A 12,605-nucleotide genomic window follows, 5' to 3' on the forward strand; every position below is an offset into this window, starting at 1 on the left:
AGTTTTCTAAGCATTAAATTTTTTTTTCAAATAATTTCGAATGAGTCAATTCTCCAGAGCCGCTAAATGTTAGCAAACTCAATCTATGATGAGATAAAATGGGAACGGAAATTGGCACCTACCTGGAATCCTATTAAGTGTTACCCAGAAATGTTCATCAGGGCTATAGGTATCTTTGGACCAGTGCAGTAGATCAATGGCCCTTTTGTCTTGGAAGACGAAGTTGACAAACTCTCTGGTAAGGGCCACATAGGCAGTGCCAAAGTAGATGGTCAGCTGATGTGGAGGGGAGGTTTTCAAAATATTGGTATTTTTCACAAAAGAGCCATGTTTGCCTATGTGTTCTCGGTGGACATATTTAGTCCGTCCAATGGCATGAGCTGGGGGCAGCACCCCTGGGGTGATGTTTTTCCCTTTAAATCCTTTCAGATACTGAACTATTTCCTTGTTGGTTTTCAGGGGGAAATCTTGCCCACAGGTGTTGATGGCGTACTTCCACGGAACCTCCGAGGCCGCAAGGTCTTTTAGGCAGTTCAGGTCAGCCTGGAGCCTGGAAATTCCTGCGTAGACAACTGGCTCTATCTTTGAAGCAATGAAAGCATTTTGGAAGCAACTCAGTAACTGCCACACAGATTCCTTAAACTCGTTTGTGGCTTTGTCATCCACATGAACACAGTAGACATTTTGGGGCATATAGACAGCCCTGAAGAGCCTTTCAAATGTATCAAAGTCCTTATGGATGACCATTACATATGCCAAAGGGAATGCAACTTCCTCTTCTGACAGCGGGCTTGTGATGTAGTGATTCTGGATCACATAGTCCTCGCAAGAGACACTTCCCACAGGTGATGTCAGTGTCTTTCCCCACAAAAACGTTGACTTATCTTCTAAGGCGTTACTACAGGCTTGTATTCTTAAATATCTTTCACTGGAACCATTGAGCTTCCTGTGACTTTTTAGCAAGCTTAATTGGCTTATATTGAAAAATATCACCAAAAAAACCACACTGAGTACAGTGAAAACAAAAAAGTGAAACCTCCAAAAGTTCATTATTTTCACTTCCTTGGGGAAGGAATCTCTCTCCAGGGATCGAGAAATGATCAGTCCCTGAAACCACAAGTGTGAAGGGGTTGAACTGACTTCTTTTGCCTGTCTTGAATTTCAAAAGCTTCTCAGCAGGGCTTCTTTCTCTGAGTCCGTTAATCCTCATTTATTCTCCGCTTCAGTGTTGCGTCCATCCTCTTTGGTGTTAGCCGGAGAGGAGATGCTTCTCTAACACACACTGGTCTTCAGCCCGCGGTGCTGAATCCTGGCTACTTAGCAGAGCGCAGCGCTTGGGCTCAGCCCAGCTTTCGAGAAGCCTGCCTCATTTGCATATGAAACACAAGTGGCGGATCTTAGCATATTACGTTATGGAATGGAATGACGGGTCCTTTTCACTGGGGCTGAGTTTCTCTTGCTTCACCCCACCTCCCTTCCATCTAATCTATTCCGAGCTGATCTCCCTTCTCTTCCAACGCTTTCTCATTGCCTTTTAGAATAAATGATTCTACTTTTTCTGGTTAGCCCCGCAACCTGCTAACCAGTCCTTAGAAACCACAGCATTTAGGACTTCTGCTCGTGGGGTTTATTTGTCTTCCTGTTTCTCTGCCACCTCTTTTCATGTCAGTGTCCTCTCTACCTCTGGACACATGCAGACACAGATAAGGAAAAACGAACTTGCAACATGTCTAAGTAGAAGATTATCAGCGGCAAAAATGTCTGATGGTGAGGTAGGTGTTTGCAGGATTCAATCAGACAGTTTTTGATGGTGTTACGTAGCATATATATGTATGTGCAGGCTATGGGAAGAGGGAAATAAGAATTACACTCTTAGGGGCATGGGATGAGGGGAGAAGGAACCTGGGAGTGACTTTTAACATTAAAGGGTCAGTGTGAATGACATAAGTGAAATAAACACACCTTAGTTTGCACACCAGAGAGAAAGGTGAAACTCATTGTTCCCAGAGAGCAAAAGTTGCTTCCATTTCACAAAGAGCTTCAAAGTCATTCTGCCCAGCTAGCAAAAGTGGTTCCCCTTTCACACAGACCTTCAGAAAACTTGAGCTGTTGACATGGTATTACCTACAATGTGTGGAGTGACTAGCCACTGGGTGTCTTTAAAAGCCTGACATCTTCAGATTTGAAGTCATTTCATAGAACTCAAAGGATTCTCCTTCCCACCCAACCCCCCTCTCCAACTTCCTTATTCTGAAGAAAGAACAAAGGCTTCAGGGCTGCTGCAAAATTCCTGGAAGTATCTGTCAGTGTAATTCGGGGGAGCCAGGAAGAGAAGGCTAGCAGGTCTACAGAGGGCTTCTCATAGCTCTCTTGTGTCAGGTGCCTCTGGTGCTCAGCAAATTGGAGTGTGCTGCAGGTTGATGCTGGTGGTAAGGGCGCTTCCGGAGGAAAGTTCTTGGTCCAACTAAAAGTTCAACAGTGGCAGCCACACAAGGTGTGCTAAAAGTGACCCTGATCCCATCCTATTCACGCAGTCACCCAGTTATCCCACCTGCCTGGGCATGATGTGGCAGCTGGAGCAGCTGCCCCTGTTAGGAGAACATTTGGTATATAATGCAGCAATCTCCCTGTCCCCTCCTATCCCACACCACCCCTAACTTCCTACAGCTCATGGGACGAATGAATGGCAATAGTAGTGGATGTGACGAATATTGACTTAGAGATAGACCCAAAGGGTTGGCAGGGATCTTAAAGACCACCTAACACAATCCTTTATTTCACAGATGAGGAAACTGAGGCCAATAAAAATATTTTTTTCAAAGTCATTCAGCTAGCTAGAAGCCAGAGCCTTAATTCTACAGCTCCCTTGTCCAGATGCCTGAGCCAGTCCAACTGGATTCAAAGCCCAGCCGGTCGCTGACCAGCTGTGCGAGCAGGGTGAAGTTACTAACCTCTCTCAGAGCCAAGTTCTTGGTCTGAGACATGGAAACAACAGTGGTTCCTATTTCACATGGTTGTTGAGAATGTTAAGTGAGATAACTCTTGTTCAGGGTTTGTGTTCATACATGTTCAATAGGCGTTAGCAATTATTGTTGTTGTTTCTCTTTTGAAAAATATCCACCATTCCTGACTCTGTTAATGAACTGATATTTTGATTTCTGTTATTAGTAATGGAAAAGAAAAACATTTGCCCTCTTAAGGCTTTCAAATGGGCTGATTTATTCCTACTCGAAAAGAGTAGAGGTTAAATTCCACTCTCTCTTCTCCATCACTCTCCCCACTTTGCCCCAGAAAAAAAAATACTAGAATTGCGGCTATATGAAGGGAAGAACTGAATAGTCCATTTTGATGCCTTCTCTTCCCTTCATTCTTACCAGAGCCACACCTTTTTCTACAAAATACACCCTTGGCAGGATGTGTGGAGAGCAGGAGGGGGAATGCAGAGGGAGGAAGGGAGGCAAAGGGCTTTCATTGCAGGTTCAGTCCAGTTTTTCCCTCTCTTTGCCTGGAGCCTTGATCCCACAATAGGGAATTCTGGTGGAATGCTGATGCAAAGCAAACTCCACAAATCTTTAATCATGATTTAGCCAAAGCAGATTGCAAATGGCAGGGGAAGGGGAGCGGGGGAGTGTGGGGGTAGGGTGGAGTGCTACACACTTTACAGTCCAAAACAGCAGTATCCAAAAAAACACTTCTATAGTCTGTCCCGCGTTATTTGTAATGCTTTCGATGAATAGCCCGAGATTAGAATGCTATGCCTTTTAGTGGTTGGCCCAGCAGTGGGTTTGTTTTGCCTGGTATCTGTGGTAACTGAACAGGCATTTTCTTGCAGCAAATAATTGGGCCAGCTAAGCTATTAACTTCCAACCAGGACATTATGTCTGCTCTGTTCAGTCTAGTTGGCTTAACATATTGAAAACTGTCATCAAGTGGACATTTTTGTATCACTCCCTGCCTCACTCTGCCCTAGGATAACCTTTACCGTCACAAACAAGGAGAGAGCACGAGGACAGCAGCTAACAACACATAATCAGTTCAGCCAAACACTAAAACAAAAGGCTAGGCTCTGGGGCTTTCTGAGGACGAGGTGGGGTCTTCTTTCCCTTACAGTCACTTAGTTCTCGTTAACCTTACGTGAGCGGTGCATCCACCCCCGCAGGGCCGTCAAAGGCCAACGTGAATGCTAGTTTTCGCAGGGGCAGGGCTGGAATCCCGGCCTGACCTGTTCCCAAGTCCTGATAGCTCTCCTCCACTTCAGATTGCTTCTCTCCGCATATCACTGCTATTGAGTCAAGACATGGCTTTTTGACGAGTACTCTCATTCCCCCAAGGTTACACCACCCTGCTCCCAATCTAAGGTTTTGGTTGTGTCAGTCTGACACAGAAAGTAAACAAGAAAAGATTTCCCAGCAACCAAAATAATGATCATACATTGTAGGCTGGGTGCACACACTCAGATGTGTCTAGGCAGGTAAGTGAAAAAAGTAAGTGAAGCTAGTGAAGGGGAGGAAAAACAAGGCTAGCGAGTTCACGAGTGGCAGCTAACGCTTGGCCAAGGTGTCGAGGCCATTGAGGGAGGGTGGGGACCTTGGTGAAGAAAGTGTGCTCCACCTAATGCAAGCAGCTCCCTCTCAACTCCAGCAATTAATACCCTGCTGGATCGTTGGCCCAGTGCTGCCAGCTCTTCAGATATCTTAAGAAACATGAGAAATCTGAATTTTATCAAAAAAAATTCCTAAACTCTTTAAATGTTATCAAGTAATTAACAAATTTTGAAGACACGAGTGAATGCATCCACAAACACCTCGAGGACTGCATTTGGCCCTTGAGATGTCAATTTATCATCTTTGGTTAAAGCATCAAAGGCCATGCACTTTGAACCCCTCTTGAGGCTTAGCCTATTAACTCTTAGTTTAGACACAATCATAACAAACATCCTCAGACTGAAGCAGATAAGAAGTCACAAGTTAGGAGAGGGATGTAGAACTGGTAGATTCGGGCACCCTGCTGTCAGCAATAGATGATGCACTGAGAATGAAGTAGGTGCAAGAAAAACTCCAAAAGCAGTACAGGGCCATTCAATTAAAGGATGACTGGCATTTGTACAGCTCAATGACCATCTTAGTACTTTCAACCAATACCTCTAGTATTTATAATTATCAAATAAGTTAATGTCTCTGAAAGCTTGAAAACTGTGAAGATCAGTTGCAGACATTGGGTCAACTCAGGCTTTCTTTGAAAACAAACTGAGGACTAACATTTAGTGAAACAGAAATATAAGTGTATTCATATATATTTCATACATATATTCTGCATATTCTATTTAAAAAGGCATTTATGGCATATATTTATTCAAAATAGTTTATTTTAGTTAACTATTCTTTGCATAAAAGGGTAGGCTTTCAATTATCTAGAAAACTCACAACTATGACAAAACTTTTTCCTAAAGAAATTAGGCAATATGTTTACCACAAGATTCTACATCAGGAGTCAGCACTCTTTCTGTAAAGGGCCACCTGGTAAATATTTTAGGCTTGTGGGCCATTTGGTCTCTGACACAACTGCTCAACACTGCTACTGAAGCATGAAAGTTGCCATGACAATATGTGGCTGTGTCCTGTTCAAACTTTATTTATGGACACTGACATCTCAATTTCATATAATTTTTGTATCATGAAATAGTCTTCTTTTGAGATTTTTTCAACCATTTAAAAATGTAAAATCACTCTTAGCTCATGGGCAGTACAAAAATAGGCCAGATTTAGCCCATAGGCTGTATGGAGTTTGCTGATCTCTGTTCTAGATTATGATCATGTTCCTCCAGGCCTAATTTTGCAACATCAGAGTTTTTGCAATGACCTGTAATTTCTATATCTTTCCAGATGAAGGAATGTCATATGAGGGAAAATAGTAATGTTGATTATCCTTTTATCTGCCTGAAGCCCCTTTATATACACCATCTGGGTTATAGAGCAGAGTGCGACTATATGCCTGTTTCCTTTCTTCTCCTATAAAATGGAGATATTAAGAACACTGACCTCATAGGGTTCTTAAGAGATTTAAATAGGTCAGTACATACAAAGAGCTTAGAACAATGCCTTGCACATAAGAAGTGGTCAAGAAATCTTAAGGCATCTCTCTCTCTGTTGCCAAATTCGCCTCATCTGGGACACTAAGCAGCCCGTCCACCTTCCTAGGTCTGTTTAGTGAACCAGGATAGCTGTGCTGGAGGGTCATTCTGTCACCTAAAGGATCCCAGAGTATAGGCAGGAGCCCTCAAGGCCCTTATTATCATGGGCAGCGTCAGCCTCTTCTGCCCTCTCCCCACAACCCAGAGTGGGGGAACTGCCCCTCATTCCCAGTCACAGTCTCTTGAACTTGTTCTTTCAACTGTATCCAACTTGGTTACCTCTTGAGAGAGCCAGGCTGCTGGTGCACCCCGAGAAAAGCTGATGACAGAAACAAAGAGGCAGCATGGTGGTGAAGACCAAGGCTTTGGAGTAGGGCTTAAGTCTGGCTTTGCTGTTTACTATGTGACCCTGAGAAAGTTTCTTGGGATTACTGTGCCCCAATTTCCCAATTTTTAAAACGAAGAAGTAGAAAGTCTACCCAAGTGGTAGAAAGTATATCTGGCTAAGAAGCCTTCTGTATCTTCTCCCCAAACTATTCCACAGACCATCACCACAGCTTACCACATTCTTCCAGGGCCATACTGCTTCTCTCTATTTCCCTAGCAGCCTCCTTGGGGGTAGCACATTTCTTTCCCTTCTGGGGTTAATTGCCCAGATTTAACTCTAATTGCCCAAACAAAAACAAAAGCAAACAACAAAAAACCGCAAACAGAAATTTTATCTTTGGCTATATTCTGTTAAATTTCAAGGAAGAGAATAGGTGACTATTTGCCTTTCTATGCAACTTTTCTGTTTGCAAATGTCTCCTCTGAGAAAAAAGGATTGCAAATTCATGAAGAAAAGACTTTGCGTTTCCAAGATCTGTCCAAATCTGGATATTCCTCTGGAATCCTTCTCATACAAACTACCCTCCAAACTTTTCCACCCCTGTATTTTTGAATGCTGAATTGAGCTTGCAAGGGAATGGTATTTCTACTAAAGGACAGTATTTTACAATTCAGCTGCTTCCAGAGATCTGTATCTTGAAGACACTCTTTATCTTCTGAACATTTTCAGATAAATGGAAACAAAATAGTCTTAAAATAGAGATAGGCAGTGGTTTCCTCCAACTTCTAATTTTAATAGCCCTATTACATTCTTGACTCATTTTCAGTTTATTCAGTCTACTGTCACACTAGCTTCTTTCCCACAGAACCTGTCATTTATTTGACTTTAGACAGTCTGTTAGGGCAGAGTGCTTGGATAAATCCCAAAAAGCAGATGTTTCTTCTATTTTCTTAGAAATTAAAGCTGGAACAAATTTGCTTCCAAGATATGTCCTGTGTTTGTACTTAGTTGAAGAAAATATTTGCATTTGATTCTCCCATTGGTTAAAGTGGTTTTAGATTCAAATTTTATATTTACCAGTCCACCCTTTTAGACGACATCCTTGAACTTTATACTTTCTCCTCAAAAACTATAGAAAAATTGTTCTAAATGGGGTAGGCTCAGTCCTGGTCTGCTCTGGTTAGGGGCCTCATGGCTGATGGTGTAGTTTTGATCACTGCTCTTCAATGTGTCTTCAATGTGTTGTAACCAACATAACTAAGTGGTTTCAATTCAAATTGTTTTCCAGTAAACAATCAGTGCTGTTCTATGGAATATAAATCTCCAGCGGACTAATTCTTGATCACGAGATGCCCTGGGCACTGGTAAGGTGAGCAGGAATCTGTGGGGGCAGTACTTAGGGTGTCCAACTGTCCCAGTTTGCCCAGAACTGAGAGGTTTCCCAGGAAATGGGATTTTCAGTGCTAAAACTGGGAAATCCTAGGCAAATCAGGACAGGTTGGCCGCCCTGGATACCATCGGTCCTACCCACTCACTGCTGAAAGATATACTGACTAGAGGATATTCAATAACCGATCAGTGTGGAAGGAAAAGAAATGTTTAAACCATTAATCTGGATGGGGGGAGCATGCAGATCATCAAAAGTCTGCAAACTGTAGTGCATGAAAAGTCTACATGACCCTTTCCCACACGTCCCTGAACCACTGAGGTATGGGGACAAAATGATTAACATTTGTGGGGTACCTTTACAGTGAACCTAAAAGAAAGCACTTACACCATTCTAACTACACAGATGTTCCCCAGTGGATCTAAGAATGACTTAGTAAAAACCTGAATAATGATGGGAGAGCCTAAAAGGAAAATAACTATTATTACACTGCTAACTGGATCTAAAATCCTCTCCCTCCACACTACATGTGATTTCAGAGATCTTCTTTCTGTAAAGGAGGGATTAATAGAAAAATATTGGGTCTTATGAATGGAAATGCTTATTTTAATATTTATAATAAATGGGCAATGAAATCAGAAAATGTTAACTCCTTTTATGGAGCAGCATAATCAACCAGCCATTTGATCTCTCTGACTGTCAATTTCTAGATCTGCATAGCTTCAGGATTGGAACTAGATGCTCCCTGAGGCTTCTTTCAGCTCTAAATGCTGTGATTATTCTAGATTCTGCACTGAATGAAAAGAAGGCTGTTTTTACCGGAACACTGCACTGGGGAGTTTTGTTTAGGTTAAGTGAAGGGGAAAGTCCAAAATGTGGTAGGACAGCTGACCAAGAAGGCTTGGAGGTGGGGTGGAAGACAGTTAGCTCAGACAGACCCAAGTCGTCGGAAAGGAGCAACCAGATGGAGAGGTGTCTAGCCTCTCCAGGAGACCACCAACACCTAGCCGGACTTCAGGGTCTGGGTGGGCAGTTTTCACATGGGACACAGATGGCATTTGGAATCCTAGGCAGGAGGGCCTTCCTTCTGCAGAACCCCAAGGAGCTCAAAGAAGTAGCTCTAACTTGAACTGAGGACAGAATTCCAGACTTTCAGTGAAGGAGGAAATATGCGAGGATTGGGGCTAAGGAAGGGGGTGGCTAAAGAGGAAATATCTGGAAGAGGAGACTGATCACGGCAGGAAGCTAATTCCATTAGGATGATCTGAGTATCTTCAGCTTGCTTAGCAAGGATCTCAGCTTTTCCCCTGACATTTTCACAAAGTTCTGATCTTTTAAATCTGACTGAAGGGAAAGATTATGGGGACTGAATATCACGGACGTACCAAGCTCAAGGGCAGAGACTTTGAAAGCGTAACCTCCCACCATCCATTCCCCGAAAAATGGCACTAAACTGGATAAAAGGTAAATATATTTGGAGGGAAAGGACAGTCTTTTCAATAAATGGTGTTGAGAAAACTGGACGGCCCCATGCAAAAGAATGAAACTAGAACACTATCTTACACCAAACACAAAAATTAACTCAAAATGGATTAAAGACTTGAACATAAGACCTGAAACCATATAACTCCTAGAAGAAAACATAGGCAGTCAGCTCCTTGACATTGGTCTTGGCTATGATTTTTTGGATCTGACACCAAAAGCACAAGCAACAAAAGCAAAACTAAACAAGTGGGACTACATCAAACTGAAAAGCTTCTGCACAGCAAAGGAAACCATCAATAAAATGAAAAGGCAACCTACTGAATGGGAGAATATATTAGAAAGTCATATGTCTGATAGGGAGTTAATATTCAAAATATATAGAGAATTCATACAACTTAATAGCAAAAAACCAAACAATCCAATTAAAAAACAGGCAGCAGATCTGAATAGACATTTTTCCAAAGAAGACATACAGATGCCTACAAGTACATGAAAAGGTGCTCAACGTCACTCATCATCAGGGAAATGCAAATCACAACCACAATGAGATATTATCTCACACCTGTCAGAATGGCTATTATCAAAAATAGAAGAAATAGCAAGTGTTGGCAAGAATGTGGAGGAAAGGGAACCCTTGTGCACTGTTGGTGGAAATGTAAATTGGTGCAGCCACTATGGAAAACAGTATGGAGGTTCACCCCAAAATTAAAAATAGAAATACCATATGATCCAGCTATTCTACTTCTGCGTATTTATCCAAAAGGAAATAAAAACGCTAACTCGAAAAGGTATCTGCTCCTCTATGTTCACTGCAACGTTATTTACAATAGCCAAGACATGGAAACAACCTAAGTGTCCATCGATGGATGAATGGATAAAGAAAATGTGGTATGTATGTATATACATACACACAATGGAATATTGTTCAGTCATAAGAAAGAAGGAAATCTTGCCATTGTGACAACATGGATTATGCTAAGTGAAACAAGTCAGACAGAGAAAGACAAATACTGTATGATCTCACTTATATGTTGAATCTAAAAAACAAAAAAAACCCTCACAGATACAGAGAATAGATTGGTGGTTGCCAAAAGTGGGGGGTAGGGAGTGGGCAAAATGGGTAAAGGGGGTCAAGAGATACGAACTTCCAATTATAAAATAAATAAGTCATGGAGATGTAAGATACAGCATGGTGACTATAGTTAATAATACTGTATGGTATATTTGAAAGTTGCTAAGAGAGTAAATATTAAATGTTCTCATCACAAGTAAAAACAATTTTGTAACTATGTGTAGTGATGGATGTTAACTAGACTTATTGTGGGGATCATTTCACAGTATATACAAATGCTGAATCATTAGGTTGTACACCTGAAACTAATACAATCTTCTATGTCAATTATGCCTCAATTTTAAAAAAAGGTAAATACATTTGGGAAAAACCTTCTGCCACTGGCTTTGTCTACAAGCATCTCAAGAAAGAATGCCACATACTATGCAGGTCAGAGGATGAGAGAAAGAGAACCTTGTGGGCAGATCTGGCGTTGAGAAACCACATAAAGAAACAGTTAGTGAGGCCCTAGTGATACCGGATTTAGCTTTTCTTGTCCTTCATTGGGAGCTGTCTGTGTGAAAATGGGCTGCAGCATGTAATTTTTAGATTGGGCATTGGATTGTATTTTTACAATGTTGCATGGAGAGAATCTGTAATGGAAGTAAAACCTACCTCCAAAACATGTGTGGCCTTGGGTCTGCATTAAATGGTATAATCCATGTTCATGCCAAGAGTGGCTCTAAATGTTTGCTTTCTCTACCTTGCATTTAGTCAGCATTACTTTCCAATGATTTTAATCAATCAAGCAACCTATAATGACGTAGTTATGAAAATAAACAATGAATATATAAAAAAAAGAGTAACAGTTAGTTAGGAAAGTAATTAATATTGCTGCCCTGGATGAAGCTTTCTAAGACTGCCAAATTGTCCACCTCAAAACAAAAAATCACTAAACATCTTAGCGGGGTCATTTGCTTCACCAAATGACAGGTTAGTTCCATCAAAGAAGCAGCCCTATAGAAACCCAGATCCGGTCTTTAAAGCAGGGGCGTCTGCTGTTGGCCTGTTCTTTTCACTTCTTTGGTGTGGAATTAGATGCCAATTTGGTAAGCTCATGGATGGTGGGCCGTGGATTGAAGCACAGTCTGGTTTGAGCTGTGCTGCCCCCAGGATGAGCTTGGCATTGAGGAGCATTCCCAAGACGAGGAAGATGTTTTGGAAGGACTGAAGGAGAGAGAACAGTCCCGGTGCTGTTGACTAGGGGCAGAAAAGACTTCAGGAAAATTCCCAGACAAACTCAACATGCTGGAAGTGCTGTCTGAAGCTGACCCCTCAGGATTTGGCAAAGTTATCTAGGCTGTGTGTGTGTGTGTGTGTGTGTGTGTGTGGTGATGAGGGTGGTGGTGGAGGGGGTGATGATTTGCAGCTGAGTAGGCAGCAGTGCTGAGGGGCATATTAAAAATTATTTTCATTTGACTCAATTCAATAAATATCTATTCTTATCCCACTAGATGCTAGCTATGTTGGGCTGCTAAAAATATAAAAGTCCACAAAAAGGTTATACAGTAGTCCCCCCTTATCCACAGTTTCACTTTCCAAGGTTTCAGTTACCCGTGGTCAACTGTGGTCCAAAAATATTAAATGGAAAATTCCAGAAATAAACAATTCGTAAATTTTAAACTGTGTGCCGTTCTGAGTAGCATGATGAAACCTCGTGCTGGCCCGCTCCGTCTCACCCTGGAAGTGAATCACCGCTTTGTCAGCGGATCCACACTGTATAGCTTTATACACTACTACCTATTAGTCACTTAGTAGCTGTCTTGGTTATCAGATTGACTGTCACGGTATTGCTGTGCTTGTGTTCAAATAACCCTTATTTTACTTAATAATGGCCCCAAAGCACAACACTAGTGATGCTGGCAATTTGGATATGCCAAAGAGAAGCTGCAAAATGCTTCAAGTGAAAAGGTAAAAGTTCTCGACTTAATAAGGAAAGAAAAAAAATCATATGCTGACGTTGCTAAGATCTGTGGTAACTTTTACTACAGCATATTGTTATAATTGTTCTATTTTATTATTATTGTTGTTAATCTCTTATTACGCCTAATTTATAAGTTAAACTTTATCATAGGTATGTATGTATAGGAAAAACATAGTATATATGGGGTTTGGTACTATGTGTGGTTTCAGGTATCCGCTGGGTGTCTTGGAACATATACCC

General features: G+C 41.6%; 1 protein-coding gene across 5 annotated transcripts in view; it reads right to left on the reverse strand.

Moving 5' to 3' along the window:
• The window catches only part of LOC131414151 (N-acetyllactosaminide beta-1,6-N-acetylglucosaminyl-transferase), a 126,099-nt gene that overhangs the window by 34,876 nt on the left and 78,618 nt on the right, over positions 1 to 12,605 (reverse strand). The window contains exon 1 of one of the 5 annotated variants that reach the window (XM_058555277.1): positions 123 to 1,330. The exons of the other annotated variants lie outside the window; for them this stretch is intronic. Coding sequence (XP_058411260.1) covers positions 123 to 1,050 — 928 coding nt within the window. The 5' untranslated portion in view covers positions 1,051 to 1,330. Of the gene's footprint in view, positions 1 to 122; positions 1,331 to 12,605 lie in introns of those variants that run through there. 5 annotated transcript variants of the gene reach the window in all.

Source organism: Diceros bicornis, chromosome 14 (assembly GCF_020826845.1).
Source record: "Diceros bicornis minor isolate mBicDic1 chromosome 14, mDicBic1.mat.cur, whole genome shotgun sequence".
NCBI lineage: Eukaryota > Metazoa > Chordata > Mammalia > Perissodactyla > Rhinocerotidae > Diceros > Diceros bicornis.